This window comes from Aspergillus terreus, genomic scaffold (genome assembly GCF_000149615.1).
Source record: "Aspergillus terreus NIH2624 scaffold_7 genomic scaffold, whole genome shotgun sequence".
Classification (NCBI taxonomy): Eukaryota; Fungi; Ascomycota; class Eurotiomycetes; order Eurotiales; family Aspergillaceae; genus Aspergillus; species Aspergillus terreus.
The window spans coordinates 1735023-1750651 of record NT_165930.1 but is presented as its reverse complement, the minus strand read 5'-3'; the positions used below and the strand labels follow the sequence as shown (position 1 = coordinate 1750651).

Sequence of the window (15629 nt, the reverse complement as noted above, 5' to 3'; positions counted from 1 at the left end):
GCCGCGTCGGACGCCAGAAACGCCATGAGGTTGGCCACCTCGCCGGGGAGCGGCATGGTTTTCAGGTCGCCCGTCGAATGCAGGGCTTGGACAGGCCTAGTCGGTCAGCAGCCTTCTAGTTCTAATAACAGAAGAGGAAGCCTTACAGGACGGTCTCCAGCGCCGCCTGATCGAGCCGCGACATGTCGACGGAGTGCATGATGCCCGTGTTGAACCCTTGGCTGTTAGCATGCGCTCGTAGAAGAAATGTCAAGGATGGCACACACCCCCGGGACAGATAGCATTGCACCGAATACCCTCCTTGTGAAACCGCCAGGCAATATTCCTCGTCAGCCCGATCAGCCCGTGCTTACTCGCCGTGTAGGCCGCCCCAGCCACGGCACCACTCTGCCCGGCCCGGCTGGATACATTGACGATGTTCCCGCCGGGCTGCTGCTGCTGCTGGCGGAAGACGCGGACGACCTCTCCAGCCAGCAGCGCGGGCACGGTGAGATTGACCGCCAGCACCCGCTCCCACACCGCCGGGTCCATGGAGTCGACGCTGTGGAAGCCGTCCATGACGCCGGCGACGTTGAGGAGCACGTCGATGCGCGGGCCAAAGGTGCGCTGGCAGCCGTGCACGACGGCGGCAGGGCTGTCTTTGTCGCGGAGGTCGACCTGGTGGAAGTGGAAGCGGTCGTGGGCGGGGAGTGTCGAGGGGAGGGGGGAGATGTCGACGCCGTAGACAGTGGCGCCGAGCTTGAGGAAGAGCTGGGTGGCTGCTAGGCCCATGCCGGAGGAGGCGCCGGTGATGATGGAGGTTTTGTTAGTGAGGGAGATCATTCTGGAGTGTAGATGTAGATTGGAGTAGTTAGTAGGAAGAGTATAGACAAGACTGCGAAATGCACATATACATCGCATCTTTGCAGTCTCACAGGAGATGCGGGGCTGACTATCGGAGGAATCTCTATCCTTGTCTATATCGTCTTACTCTTACTCTTCGTATATTAGTATATACGTTGAGGAACGAGGTGGAGTGGAGTAGCGGAGGGATGGACAGCGGAGATCCTGCGGTGGCGCATGATAAGCAGCTGCATGTAGATGGTGTGGATTGCGCAGATCCCCAAGAGTCCGTCGGGGATTCTCAAGCAAGGTGGTGCCGTGGAGTATACTCCGTACGCGATAGATGAACAGAACGAAGAGAATGTCCAGACAGTGTCATTATGTACACTACAATACAACAATCCTCCAACACCAGCCAGACCAAGTCCAATCCAATCCAATCCAATCAATAACGGCCGTGAGGCCCGTATATAACCTGTATGTCCCAGATTTTGTGCACCCCTGGCAGGTCGCTAACCATCCAGCACCAGGAAAGACAAAGCCGCCCATAGAAACAACAAAAATATTCACAAAACAGAATGAATGTGCACCAAATCATAAATCATTAAGGCCAGCCGGTCTCGGTTCAACCGTTCGTCGCAACCGACTTGGCCTTGGAGGGATGCGTCCAGGACAAAAAGTCAAACTTGTCCTTGGCGTTTTCAAGAATAGAAGACGAAGAACTGGCCTCCGTCTGCAGGCTTGGTCGTGGCGCCTCGCGCGGCTCCAGCACCAGCGACCGCCGGTAGAACTTCTGCAGGCTCATTTCGCCGTTCGATCGCACCCGCACCAGTTCGTTCTGCATCCACGTCTGCAGCTCCGGCACCTCCGTCAGCCGGTACGGGATCTGGAACCGCTGCAGCTCGCTGATGATCTTGGCCGTCTTCATGTGCTTGTCAAAGTTGATCACCGCCATCTCGCCGTCCTCCGTCGGCAAGCTGCGCACAGGCTGGTTGCCGTGGTCGACAAACGTCAGGTCGGTCAGATAGGTGCCAACGAACGGCAGACAGGGCGGCACGTGGTTCTGCAGCCGCTGGCGCAGCACCGCGTAGTTCCGCGACACGTCGACAATCTCGCGGAGGTACTCCAGCGTGGTCTTGGTCTTCTGCGAGACCACCTCCCACGTCCGCTTCAGACGCGAGATCATCGACGAGTTCAGCGAGCAGATGATCGCCATCAGCGAGTCGTAGTTGTTCAGCTCCAGGCATTTGTTGGCGATTTTGACCCAGTGCTTGATGGTCGCCGCGCGCTTCTTCGGCTCCTCCAGCTGCAGGATCGAGTCGGCCACCAGGTGCGCCAGGTCGGTGGACAGGGTCGACATGGCGCGGACGTTGACCGCCAGGGAGCCCGATTTCTTCATCCATTCGGTTGCCAGGAGCTCCTCGGGCAGAATGGCGCAGAAAATGCGGGACTCCTTGATGGTGAGCTGCCGGGCCAGCTCCATCGGATCAAAGTCCAGGATAGACAGGCTGGACTCGCCGTTCTTCCAGTTCTTGAGAAGGTTCATCTCCTTCTTGCCCAGGATCGGCGGGGGCAGCGGCGTGTCGGGATGCACATACTGCGCCGTCGCCGTGTTGGTCTTCCCCATAGAAGACACCAGCCGAGGAGCCACCGGGGCGTGCACCATCGACACCTTCTCGGCCAGCTCCAGCATGCGCTTGCCCGCCGTAGGCAGAGTCTGCATGAGGGTGGTGTTGGCAAAGTTCAGAATATAATCCAAAGCCTGGTTGTCGCAGTCATGACGCCAGTGCGACTCCAGCCAGCCCTTGAACACATTGTACACGCGGAGGCGAACCGGCCCCGCCGTGTGGGGGGTATCGCCGATGTAGTTGTAGCGGTCGACCAGAGCCTCCGCAAACTCCATCGGCGTGGCAAACAACCGGAAGGTAAGGTAGAACGTCGACACGAACATGGCATCCGGGGTGGACTGGTGGGCGGTCAGCTTCTCCACCAGTGCCCGGAGGCTCCCACCCATGACCTGGCCGTCCTTGAAGATCAACTCATGGGCGTAGGTCTTTTCCAGGATCTCCGCTTCAGTCTCTTCGTTCTCCTCCGCCAGGGTCGAGTGGCTCACGCTGCCCTTCAACAGCGGCAGTTGATAGTGATTGCCAATGTCGGGCGACGTGGCCCGGGTGGACGCCTGCGACACGCCGCTCATCTCGGAATCGCGCAGGTGGCTGGCGTAGGTATAGCTGCTCCCCGTGCTGATGACGCCGCGACCGAACGATTCGCCCGCCTCCGACTTCGGATGACTCGTACGGTGGGCAGCCTCGGCGGGACTCGCATCGTGGGTCGAGGACGAGAAGGAGAGCTTGTCCAGACTGGTGGACAAAACGGCGGTCGATGGGAGGGAGATATCGGTGATGGCGGTGCCGGCGGGGCTCGCCAATCCGACGCGGGAGTTGAAGGACGACGGAGTGGTGTCGTCTGTGAGTCCCGGGGTGGAGGGACAGTAGTTATGAGGTTGTGTCTTGGGAATCTGGAGCGGCGGCGGAGGGAGTCGCAAGGAAATACTTTGAGATCGGTCGCGTTCCCCGGCCGAGTCCGTCGTCGGTTGCGGTACCGGGGTGCGGTTGACGTCAGAGATCGGGGAAATCTCCTGTTGCAGCCCCTCCAGCTCAAAGTCGCCACTCTGCTCCAACACGCGACGAGCTTTGGCCAGGCAGTTGCCCGCAGCTCGCACACAGTCGGTCGCCGCATCGACCAATCGCTTGCCCTCATCGGGCATAAAGACGAGCTCGTCCTCCGCGGAGGTGGCCGGGCGGAAGGCATCCCGCGCGGCGCACACCAATTCGGAGAGGCGGTCGTACATGGCGTCGCGCGCCTGCTCGAGCAAGGCACTCCCGGCGGGATCATGATCCCGCACGGCCTCGACGGTGGCCAGCAGGCCGCGACACGAGCGCACCGCTTGCTCAGTGGTTGTCACTAGCTCGGTCGAGGGGCGCGACTGGAGGTGGAGACCAATAAAGGAGCCAAGCACGCCGAGGAAGGCGTCGTAGGTGGCGTTGAGCCGTTCGGAAGCGAGGTTTGGGTTTCGGGACGCCGCAGCCGGGGCCGAGTAAGACACGCGGTGGGAGATCCGTTTGGTGGTGACGGAGACGGGACGGGGGGGAGGCTGCGAGTCGTGCAGGTCGGTGCGGTTGGATGCGCGACTCATGTCCAATCGGCTGCGATTCAGCAGCCTCGACTCGTTGCGTTCCGTGTCGGCTTCCGAGGTCACGTCAAAGGAGTCTGAGGCGGGGGTCGGGGGGATGTCGCATTGTTGCTCCAGTTCGGCGATGGTGCGACTCAGGCCGACTTCTTCGTTCCAGATGTCCAGGAAGCGCACCCCGCGGGTGACGATGCGGAAGGCCTTGAGCAGCATCTCGTCCATCATGTCGATTTCGTCTTCCATGGTCTGGCCCGGGGTCGAATCCTGGCACTTTTTGGTGGTCCGGACGAGCGAGGACAGATCGGCCAGCAATGCTTTGCGGTTGCGACGCAGTCCATCATGCCTTCGCACGAGGAATGAGTCGCGGGTGAGACATTCCGATTTTTCCTGGTCGTTGTCAATTCCTTGGTTCTGGCAACATTCCGGAAGACTTACCAGCAGAAAGCGCACGCCCGCAATGAGCCCCTTGACGTTATCCTGGTTGCAGAATTCCCGCAGCGGGAACCCACATCCGCCCTGGATGATATCCCAAAAATCCGTCAAGGCTTTCAGGAGCGGACGCATGGGGAGTTGGTCGTAAGCTTCGCAGTAGTTGGTGGGCAGCCAGCCGCGGGCGCCTGTATCTAACAGGGTGCCATCGGCCCAGCCGTTGGTGTGGACGGAATGGACCAGGATGATATCGCCCTGGTCGAGGGGGAGGGTGACGGTGGAGGGGGAGACGTCCCCCGTGGGATGAAACGGATAGAATGCGCGCAGATAGTTGTGAAAAACGGCTCGAGGCGGTTCGGTCTGGTCCATACTGTCGTCTGTGGTGCTGTAGGGTGTTAAGGGCGGGGTGATTTCTTCGTGGTTTTCAGAGGAATAGTAGCGACGAGGGTGGAAGTTGGAATTTCCCTTTTCGATCTTTAACGGGGCGATATGAGGCTTCATCGAGTCCATGTCTTTGACTGTCGGATGCAGTTGGATGTCGAGCGCTCGTTATGCGGGCTGGGTCCGCGGGACGCAGGTCACCGACCAGATTACGCGTGAGTAGACTCAACGAGCATCCTCACGTGGCTCCTGATGGAAGTGTCGATGTGCTCCGTGATGAGGGTCGATTTGGCGAGCAGAGATGAGTTCAGCGATTGTGTTGGATGCTGGGACAAGGACAGGTCCGCATGGACAGTCGAAGGCACCGGACTTCAAACGGTCAGGTTAATCTGATTGTTTCTCTCGAGAGGGCTGGCAGGAGGGTGGATGTTGTGGTCATGCGGAATGCTCCCATCGTCCGTGGAATGCTGGCTGGAGGGAGGAGGGGGAGAGAGAGAGAGAGAGAGGGCAAGGAAGGAATGCGGGCCATTCACGGTCGACATTCACACGTACCTGTGTACCAATTGCGATGGGAGAAAGACACCGAGGAGGGAGCGAAGCTGGTAGCGATTGGAGTATTCTTATGGGGGTGGGATGGGGCACACGTTCCGAAGTATGAGAAGAACGCAACGAGGGCGAAATGGACGAAGACAACCACGAGTTCGGCGAATTCCGTCCAAACAAATAACGAGAGACGGACAAAACCAAACAAACAATGGAGCAATTGGCAGTCGAACGGGGGATTTAAGATGAGAAACGAGGGCGCAGCAAGGACCACGATGCGGCCCGGGAAACGGGGGACTCCAGAACACGACGCGGGCGGGTCGAGGGACGAAGGAGCAGCGGAGGGGCAGCGGAGGCGCGGCGAAGGAGATAACGAGAGGCGAGACAATGACGACGGAGTAATTTCTGAAGCGTCGGGAAGGCGAGAAGCACGCAAGGGCGAGAGACAGGAGGAGACGTAGGGAGGGAGGGAGGAATGTAGGTTTGTTGCCACTGGGGGGGGAGGTGATGGATGGGACGGAGTATAATTGGTAAGGAGCGTTGACTAATTGAATTGAAGGAGAAGAAGGAGAAAGAGAGGGAGAGGGAGAAAGGAGAAGAAGAGGGAGAGTGAAGGAGAGTATAGAGAGTATAGAGAGTGTAGTGTATATGAGAAGAGTGGATGAGAGAAAGATTCTATGAGAGAGGATGAGGGGAGGATGGCCAGAAGTAACTAACTCACTACCTAGTACCAAGTAGTAGGCCTTCTTCTTCTCCAGAGCGTTCCTAGTGTCCGTTCGTGCCCAGTGGAGCCGGTGGATCCTTTTTTTGGGATTTATTTTTTTTTTTAAGAGGGTTTATTATTATAATCTGGTGATTATTCCTCTCCTGCACCTAAACGGGTCGCTCCCTCCCAATGCGTCCATGATCGGCCGTCACACGGCTGGTCGGTTTGGTAGGAGTCCAGGGACTAGTTAAGGAGATTACCTAGTAGAGTACCAACGAAGTGTATTACGAGGGAATCGAGAGGATACTAGGTATCGTTGTATACGGAGGATACCATAGTAGAGAAGAAGAGAAGAGAAGAGAACCTTGGAAGAAAGGAGATGAAAATATTGAGGGAAAAAGAAAGACAAGAAAAGAAAGAAACGGTCCAGCCCCTGGTCGGTCGAGGTACTTTTGAAAGAGCACTAAGAGGATTTAGTACTAAGAGTAAAGTACTAAGAACAGTCAAGTAAAAGAAAAGAAAAACAATAAACAGGGGTTCGATCCCCGATCTCATTGGTCCGTTCGCAGGGTGACTGCCCAGACGGAATAATAGTCAGTTACTAATACTATCATAATCAGAATATAATACATAACATATACTGCTATCATATCATATAGAATATAGAAGGAATAGAATAATAGTCTCCTATTATAATCATAAAACTACAAGTAGTACTGACCTGTATGGAGACCTACCTACTCTACTTCAATCAACCATACAAAACCAAATAAATGAAATGATCAATGAGTGAATGGATCAAGAACCAAAATTGGGACCGATCGACAGCGCAGCACCCGTCGGCCTGGGTAAATCTACTTATATTACCTCCTCCCCAAGAGGAAAGAAATCCTTCCTGCGCCAAATTTCAGCCCTCCATGGGACCTGTCGACTGTCACTCCATATGGATCCATCAACATCCAGTGCATCGGTTCCCGTCGAGTAGACGGCCTCAACATTGACGGAACCGGACTCACACCGGACTTTCTCCTGATATTGTCCGACCTCGCATTCGTTCCTGACTTACGCATGCACCTTGATCCCTTTATCCGCCACTATTATCCAGTTCATGACGGGATAGAACGAGGGCAGCTGGAGCTCGAGGAGGTCAGGTCGTACGAGGATCGACCGTGTCACGCCACCGTAGGCCGAATCCAGACTCGCCGAGGGATTTGCAGAACGCGTCCAAGCCGATCGGTCGGGACACTTGATTACCAGTCCTACGTACTTGCTCATTAACTCGCGACCATCACTTGGGAACCCGTCTCGTCTCCAGTTGCGTGCGTGCTATATTTATTCGACGCAAGGGAAGAGCAGGCGAAGTCTGATCGATGGAGTGGTGGAGATGACGCATCCCTTATCCGAGGCCGGGTCATTGGGTTCACTGCCTTACTACGGAGTACTACTAGTAGATCCTGTCGGACAGGTCCCGACTCGAGTCACAGTCTGTATTCTCGATCCTCCGGGTTGGTACAGGCCCAGGGGAAGAACTGTCTGTGTGACAGTAACAGACAATAAAGGACAGAGTACTCAGTAGGCAGAGTAGGTCGAGATATATATTCCCGTACAGCATCAGCCATCCCAACTACACCTCTACTACTCCGTAAATCGACCAACCCATCAACTTGGTTGTCGGGTCAGATCTGCCTGTCAAATCCCCAGACACCAGACCAGATATGACCTGCCAGATGCAACCCGTCCCGGGGACAGACTCATCCATCCACCGAGCGCATCCCCCTTTCTGTCGACCAGCAGATCCGACCCGAAAAAGCGTCCCGTCTCGTCGCGACGGATTCGTACCTGTACTTTGTCTGCTCCCCACAGGCCGCGAAGCAAACACCAACATCGGAGGCCTCGTTGCGACCGGCGTGGGCGGCTAGCATCATGGGTGGGCGTTAGGGCTTTACAGACCGCGGAGGGGGACGCGGCACACAGTGACAGCCGGAACAAAGAGGACGATATGACAGATCCAAACCGTCGACACTAGAGCGGATCATTATTGACCGACGGGCGTCGTTGCCTGTAGTGCCTCCAAGGCATCTGATTATTGGGAATCTGATCTGCCGACCGTTGCTGCCGGACTGCTGGCCGAAGCGGCCATTAAGAAGGCCGCCAACGCAACTAGCACCGCTAGTCTGAGACGGACTGGCCGCGGCCAGTCCGCACGTGTTCGTTGGCATATGCGGGTGAGCGTAGGGGGAGTACGTGCGATACTAAGGGCAGTTAGTCTGCGGCACAGTGAAGAAGCCGTAGGATAGGGAGTAGAAACGACAGGGATTCAGACATCCCAATAATAATGTACGTGGGTAGAAAGAAACATACTATACAGTCAGGGGCAACCCACCGGCCGATGGCGATAGCTCCACGCTCCACTGGAGGAACCGTAGCAACGCGGGACGGCTCGACAGACGGTCTTCGAAGGATTGTCGGCCCATGGTTCATTTATCGTGAAGGAGTGTGATATGAGTCTTACGAGTATAGATCGACACCTAGATTCAGCCATATACTACAGAGTATACAGTACTTTGTACATACACACGGAACATAATTGCGTCTGTTATGAACGAACCACCCGTTTCATCTCCACTGCCCCATCGCCCATCGCCTATCGCCCATCGCCATCCACTGGAGCTCGGAGACCATGGAAGTTTACTCCCAGATCCCGTCCATCCCGTCCAGCTGGGTTGATATCATGATCCGTGGGATGGACGAACGGTGGACTCCTCTCGGCCGGTGTATCCATATCGTCGGAACGTGGTCGAGTCCCTACAGAGGGGATTTTGAACCTGCCCGTCAGTCAAATACAGACATGGATGCTAGGTGGAATGCAATATCCAACTGAGACAGCAGCAAAGCTGCAACAGCTGCAGACAGAGGCAGAGAGACAGAGACAGCAGACAGCAGACAGCACCATGCAGCAGCAGCAGCAGCAGCAGTAGCAGTAGCAGACTATATTCCTTTTTCTCGTTCCTGACAGCCTGTCTCCTCGGCCTCGACAGTGGATGATGGACAGTGGAACCGCACGCGTACTAACCAACTAGTGCCACACCAAGAATCCTCTCGTCGACCGTCCTGTTTTCGAGTCCTCCACCGCACGGCGATCTCCACTGCGGACGGCAGCATCCACGAGATCCTTCGCACGTTGGGCATCAGCTCTGGGATTTGGGGTTGTCTCTGCACGGTGCAGGAGGCACATCTAGTTCACACACAGCAATCAATTCCTGGGCTGTATCCACCATTGACGACCGACCGGTAGACTATTGTCTCGTCTGCACGATGGACATCTGCATCCTGACGGGATCACCTCCACCGTAGCTCACTGCCTGGATAGGAGGCGCTTCCGAGAGCAGCGGGGCGAGGTGATCCTGCATTGACAGTCTCTCCATCCGGAGTACGCACAATGCATTGATGAAGGGTCTGCAGCTATCACAATCACAGCAACCATCACATCATCACGGTCAATGCGATTCATCGATCGATAGAGACGGAGTAGATCGCAACGGCTGGCTGGCTGAGCTGTACCTGGCATCTGCCAGAGGATAGAGTTTATTAATCTCCTATCTTTTATCTTCCGCCTGCATGGAAAATATCTCCGTTGTACGGAGTACACAATATGGAGCATCCTCCCGCCACAAAATAACTACAGTATACCCCAATACAAACCCAATGGATGAACATGAACCATAGATAAAAACTCCATCCATCACGCGACGCACGAAACAAACATTCCCACCTCACAGGCCTAGCCCGATGAAAGAAAAACCCCCTAATGCCTCCCCCGTCCAGTTCGGCATCCTCCCCGGCCAATTATCCCGACATCCTGCAGTGCTGACGGGCTTCACGTGCGTGTGACTCGGCCTGCATAGGCTAATGAATCTCCATGCAATGCAGCGCCTGCAGCCGGATCACGCTCTTCATACGTCTATGCCGGATAAACTGCATCCCTCGTGCGTGGATGGCGTCTGCAGGGTATTGTTTGCCTGGGGGCTATTTCTGGCCTGGACGCGGGCGGACTGGACTGGTCGGGGAGGGTTTGGTACTTATGCTGCCGATTCGGACTGGTCCATGCGCTATGCATCTTGGTAATAGTGTCTTGAAGAACGCGTGCGCGACTGTTTGCTGGCAAGGGTAGGGTTCGTAGGTTGGTAGGAGGGGAGAGAAGGGAAGGGTGCTCGGGCAGCATCCCTCGATAGCATTCCTGTCGACACGCGGCGTCATCTGGCTTCATATTCTACCATACTAAGTATACTTATTGACTTTGTTGCATTGTTCGGTTGTTTGATATGAGTGCATCGATAATATATCCACTATATACATATGTACATCCTACGACCATCCCCATAATTACAGTTACACCCCTACCTATAACTTCCTATAACTTAGAACCCTCTTTGTACATTCCACATCCCTAGACTCACGAACGCCTATAAAACAATACATATGCTCCACTCAACACTCCATCCATACATCCATACATCCATCATCCTATCTCCACCCCAACCCAGCCACCAAAATGAACCTCGCCGCAATCCTCGCCATCTCGCTGGCCGCCCTCGCCCTCGCCGCGCCCACACCACAGCTCGCCACCCTGATTCAAGAGTTGACCCACGGCGTCGAGAAACTGCCCGCCGAAGTGTCTCCCAAACCCTCCAAATCATAGGTATGCATTGCAGTCCCTCGTCGCGTCGTGAACACAGCTAACTACCTAGGCATCTATGCAGGCATTGCCCAGAACGGAACCAGGGAGCTAGGAATATTGTATTTATTACTATATGAACAAAGATCACCTATTACATCCATATTCATATCCAATCAGTAATCAAAACATGCCCTCCATATCCAAATCCAAAAACTCCGGATTCCCCACCGCCATATCCGCTGCATTCAGCACATCGTCAATGCTCGTATCCAATCCCCCGCTCATATCCCCTCCCATCCCCTGTCCCACGCCGGAGTCGATGCCCGCCGCCGCCGCCGCGGCCGCATTATCCAGCATCTGGTCGAGGTTCGGCTCGTCGCCGACGGCATCGCCCGCGCCCCCAGCCGGGAGACCCATCTGGTCGTGGCCGTCGACGCCGACCCCGAGCTGCATGTTCTGGATGAGGTTGTTCATGTCGAGGTTGGGCACCTGGGCGGTGGGTGCGGCGAGCGCGGCGACGCGGCGGTAGAGGCGCACGACGGCCTCGGCGCGCGCGGGGTCTTTCTCCGCCGTGCGGGGAACGGCCTCGTGCTGCAGGGCCAGCGCGTCGCGGAGGGTGAGCAGCGGGCAGCGCGGGACGGGGTCCTTGGCCAGGTCGACGGCGACGGGGTGGTAGGGGCTTGACTCGACGGCGAAGGACTCGGGCAGCGGGGCGCAAACGAGGGAGGCGGCGATGTCCAGCGCAAGGTCGCCGTTGTTCGCGTCGGTTTGGAGCCGCAGCTCGTCGAGGAGGGCGGCGAGGAGGCGCGTGGCGCCGACGATGCGGATGCCCGCGACGAGCTGGCGGTGCGTGTACGACGGCGGCGGTATGTTCACGTCCGGGCTGGTGCACCACAGCACGAGCGACTGCATCGTGCTGCGGATGCTGCCGAGAAGATTGCCGGCGTGGGTCGTCCAGGTTTCGAGTTCTGAGCGGTGGCAGCTGCCGGTGCGTGGGAACGACAGACACGGCTCGAGGACGTCCAGGATGGGCTTGATGTCGGTGCGGGACGGGTGGCGCGCGCGCACGTCTTTGAGCTGTTCGTCCAGTGAGCGCGCGGTGATGTTCAGCACTGTGCGGTGGATCTCTTTGGCTTCGCCGGAGATGGAGCTCGGGCTGACGAGGGAGTGTAGTGCTTTCAGTGGAATGGACGGGTCGCTTTCCGCCTCCCAGATATGATTGCCGAGCCAGGTCAGGGCGACAACGAGCGACGGTAGGAGGAACGGCTCTAGCAGGTCTGTAGATGTTAGTACAGGTACACATCGGGAGATGGAGGCACGTACATTCGAAGCCGCCCTTGAGGGTCTCGAATTCCAGCTTGCCGGCTTCGCATGCGGCCAGGCTCTGGCTGAACAGGGTGCTCGCCAGGAGGTAGAACTCCTGCGGACTGCAGGCCGACATGGTCTCCTCGCTGATGCCCTCCGCGATGAACAACGCGCCAATCCACGAGCCGAGATGCTTGTTCTGGCTTTCGCTCAGTTCGTCCAGCTTCTGGCTGCTCGAACCCCGCTCCAGCAGTCGCAGGACAAACGAATCGTTGTTTGCGATTCCCAGATCGTACGCACTGAGGTCGTATCGGTACTTGAATACCAGGACCAGCAGGAGAATGCTGCCAAACTCATCATACACCGGCTGGCTCTCCCCCTGGTCTTCGTCCCAATGCCAGGAGTCAAGCAGCGCACATAACGGCTGCAAGACCTGCTTCGGGCTGCGGAAGAGGAGAATGACATCTAGGGCTTGGGGACGCCGAGACAGCGAATTGCAGATATTTTTCAGCGTCATTGTCTCTTTCTGATTGCACAGATTCTGCATCACCTACACAACTTAGCTAAACTCAACGATCATATCACCAGACTTACCTCCGTGATGGCGCCGACAATAGGCCCGGCGTTGCCCTCGGTGAACTCGATCTCGTTGATGAGCTGCTCCGCGCGCTCGGGCGTGGTGTTGATCTGCGACACGAGATCGTCCTTGTTATAGCCAACGGGGAGCGCCTGCATCGGGTTCTCGCCCAGCAGTCGCTCAATGCTGGACTCGGGGATCAACTTGTGCGAGGCGCAGGCAAAGAGGAACTCCTGCCGCACGTCTGATAGTACCGTGTTGCCCTGCATGGAGAACATCTGTGAGAACGACGGGAATGTATTGGGATCGAGCCGGCTGAGTGCATGGCTGATACACAGCTCCATCGGGATCGACACCATGGACGCGGAGAGCATGGCCGCGAAGAACGACGGCAGCTTGTTGACCAGGAACGAGCGGAAGAGGAACATGGTGCGACTAGATTCATTGCGATACATCGCATTCGAGCAGACGTCGAATGCCGCCGTGATCAGATCCTGTATGAGGACGTCGTAGTGTGCCTGTCGACGTTAGCAGGATTCGAGATGCCGTGGTGTGCGCACCCACCCCGTATCTATTGGTCAGGTAATTAAGCAGCATGCTATCATCCACCAGAGGGCGGCCCGCGAGCTACAAGGTCAGCACGTATTTCGCCATAGGGGTGAATCCCATACCATTGCGTTGATATATACGTAGAGACCAGCTCTTGAGTTAATCGCAGGCCCATCGATAATGGACGCCTCGAACTGAATCCCATTGACGTGCAGATTCTCCAACGAGGACACACCCAGATTCTTGGGCGGCGGCTCGCCATAGAGGTTAAACTCCTTCTGCAGCGCATCGAGCCTGTTCCTCAGCGGCAGCGACAAGTCCACACAGAGGGGCAGATACGCCGAAAGCGCGTGTCCCAATTTCACCTTCAACCCTGCGACGCGTCAGACGGCCAGAAGAATTCGGTAGACGGGCCACCAGCTTACCTTCATTAGAGTCCGAAGAAAGAACCTGCAGGCCTTTCTCCGTCCCGGACACAGCAGCCAGAAGAATGCCCAGCGACTCGAACAGCGACACCGCGTCGGGGGAGCTCATCAGGCCCTCCGCCTGCTGGCTCGCGTTCATCTGGCCGTGGTGCCACGACACGACCGCGTGGATCCAGTCAGCAATCGCCAAAAACGTGCCCGCAGTCTCCGACAGACTCTTGGGCGCGTGCCCAGTCGACACCGCGAGCATCGCATCCTGGATGACGCGGATGTCCGTCATGAGCGTGTAGCATTTCTGTTTCTGCTTGGCGGCCGCCGCGTCGGTACCGGGCTTCTCATGGATGGACGAATGCTTCAGCAGCGCCGCCAGCACCGTGGAGATCTGCAGCTTGCCCATCTTGCACAGGCCGTCTATATACAGGGGGAGTAGCGGATCCCACTTGATCCCGGCGGCCAGCCGGGTCTCCAGCACGACGTCGATCAGCGCGCCCTGCGCGATGGGATTGCGCTTGAACAGCAGTCGCGACAGGTTCTTGAAGTCGGCGACGTCGATGCGATGCGCCAGACACTGGTGGAGGAATGCCCCCCATTGTTCGGTGGACGCCATGTTCCGGGCTTGTTGCGAGTTGTCGACTCCCCAGATTAATCATAGCAATGTGCGAACTGGGGTACTAATACAGACATGCAGGTAGATGGGCTCGCGGCCGATGCGCAGGCATTTTGTCTGGCGTGGGAGTGTTGCAGCAGAGAAACATCCGTCATTGTTTGGAGACGTTCATGTCACGTGCGATTATTAATGGCACGTGATTTTGCCTGGGGTATGAGGCATCAACTTATCACTTTTTTCACTTTTGTTCATCTGTCTCTACTGTACTTCGTCGTTCGCGCATTGAATTTGATAACGCAACTATTTGTGCTAGGCCATTGTGCTAGGTTAGTGTAGTAGATCCGAGGAGGCTATAGTCGATATATTCCAATCCGCTTACCGGCTAGTACGTACTAGCTAGTAGCTACTCCGTACTATATATCAATAGCTAGCATGCAATATACAACCACCCTGTAACCACCGCAACAGCCATGTCCTTCTCACCGGACTCTACAAACCCATCCCAAACGTTTATCCCACCGAACACTCCTATAGGGCTCTTCTCCGTACATCCGATCAGGCACATCACGGTTCGTCCCACGCTCGACTGTTCCATGGATCCTCGCCGGCCACGCTCTACCGATTCAGTAATCGCTGCGACCATGGAACGAACGGCGCTGGCCATAGGAACGCGCACTCAGCCTCTTTGACCGGTAGCTGTCGGTTCAACAACGGGCCGTTTATCCGCCCACTCCTTGCGATGTGCTTGTGGTAGATACCTACGGAGTAGTAGGTAGGGTTGATGGTCTGTTGCGTTAATCGGCATGTCGTCTAGCTCTTCGGGATATTCTTCCGATGGGAGTGGTATAGGTCTGCGTACGGAGGACTCGTCGCTTCCGCCGTAGTCTCCTGATAGGCAACGATGTTTGATGATCTCCATCTGCTCGAATGCAGAGCAGCGGATGCCCCAGAAGAGAACATGCAACTGCATCATCTCACGATATCAACCCTACCTCGGCCCAACAAACCCTTCAAACCCCGAGGCTGGCCAAACACCGCGGCGAGGCGGGCGTTTCCCGATGCAGTTAAAGAAAGTGAGCTCTTGTACGAATCTGGCACCGCCCTCTTGCCGATCACTCCACCCGATTAGCGAGGTCACGGGCGAACACCAAGCAGACTGGAGTACGGAGTATTGCAGGCGGAAGGGTGCCGGTGATTGACCTTAGGAGCTGGGCGGGGGGAGAACCTGTTTGGGGTCTGCGGTCGGAAGATGGTTCCTGGTTGTCCGGCTGTGATATGTCATTTGGAGATAGCTTCTAGAAGCCGGATGCAGGTGATGGGGATTCGGCTGCGATAAAGGGGGTAGATCTCCCCTACGGGTCCAGTTTGTATGGACCCTGAAGTACAGTGTAGGTACTCCGTATATCTCAAGGGTAGA

At 56.5% G+C, this 15629-nt stretch overlaps 3 protein-coding genes across 3 annotated transcripts; all 3 read right to left on the bottom strand.

The window, feature by feature from the left end:
• Positions 1-142: 142 nt before the first annotated feature.
• ATEG_05568 (uncharacterized protein) lies at positions 143-822 on the bottom strand (the record flags this gene model as incomplete). The annotated part of the gene is made up of 2 exons (XM_001214746.1): positions 143-216; positions 267-822. The coding sequence occupies 2 exons, from the start codon at positions 820-822 to the stop codon at positions 143-145; spliced, it is 630 nt and encodes a 209-aa protein (XP_001214746.1).
• A 625-nt stretch (positions 823-1447) lies between these two features.
• Positions 1448-4951, bottom strand: ATEG_05567 (guanine nucleotide exchange factor; the record flags this gene model as incomplete). Its single annotated transcript, XM_001214745.1, has 2 exons — positions 1448-4399; positions 4448-4951. 2 exons carry the CDS (start codon positions 4949-4951, stop codon positions 1448-1450), a joined length of 3456 nt encoding a protein of 1151 aa, XP_001214745.1.
• A 5978-nt stretch (positions 4952-10929) lies between these two features.
• On the bottom strand, positions 10930-14212 carry nut1 (putative RNA polymerase II mediator complex subunit Nut1; the record flags this gene model as incomplete). Its single annotated transcript, XM_001214744.1, has 5 exons — positions 10930-12026; positions 12073-12604; positions 12649-13149; positions 13303-13553; positions 13606-14212. 5 exons carry the CDS (start codon positions 14210-14212, stop codon positions 10930-10932), a joined length of 2988 nt encoding a protein of 995 aa, XP_001214744.1.
• Positions 14213-15629: the final 1417 nt, after the last annotated feature.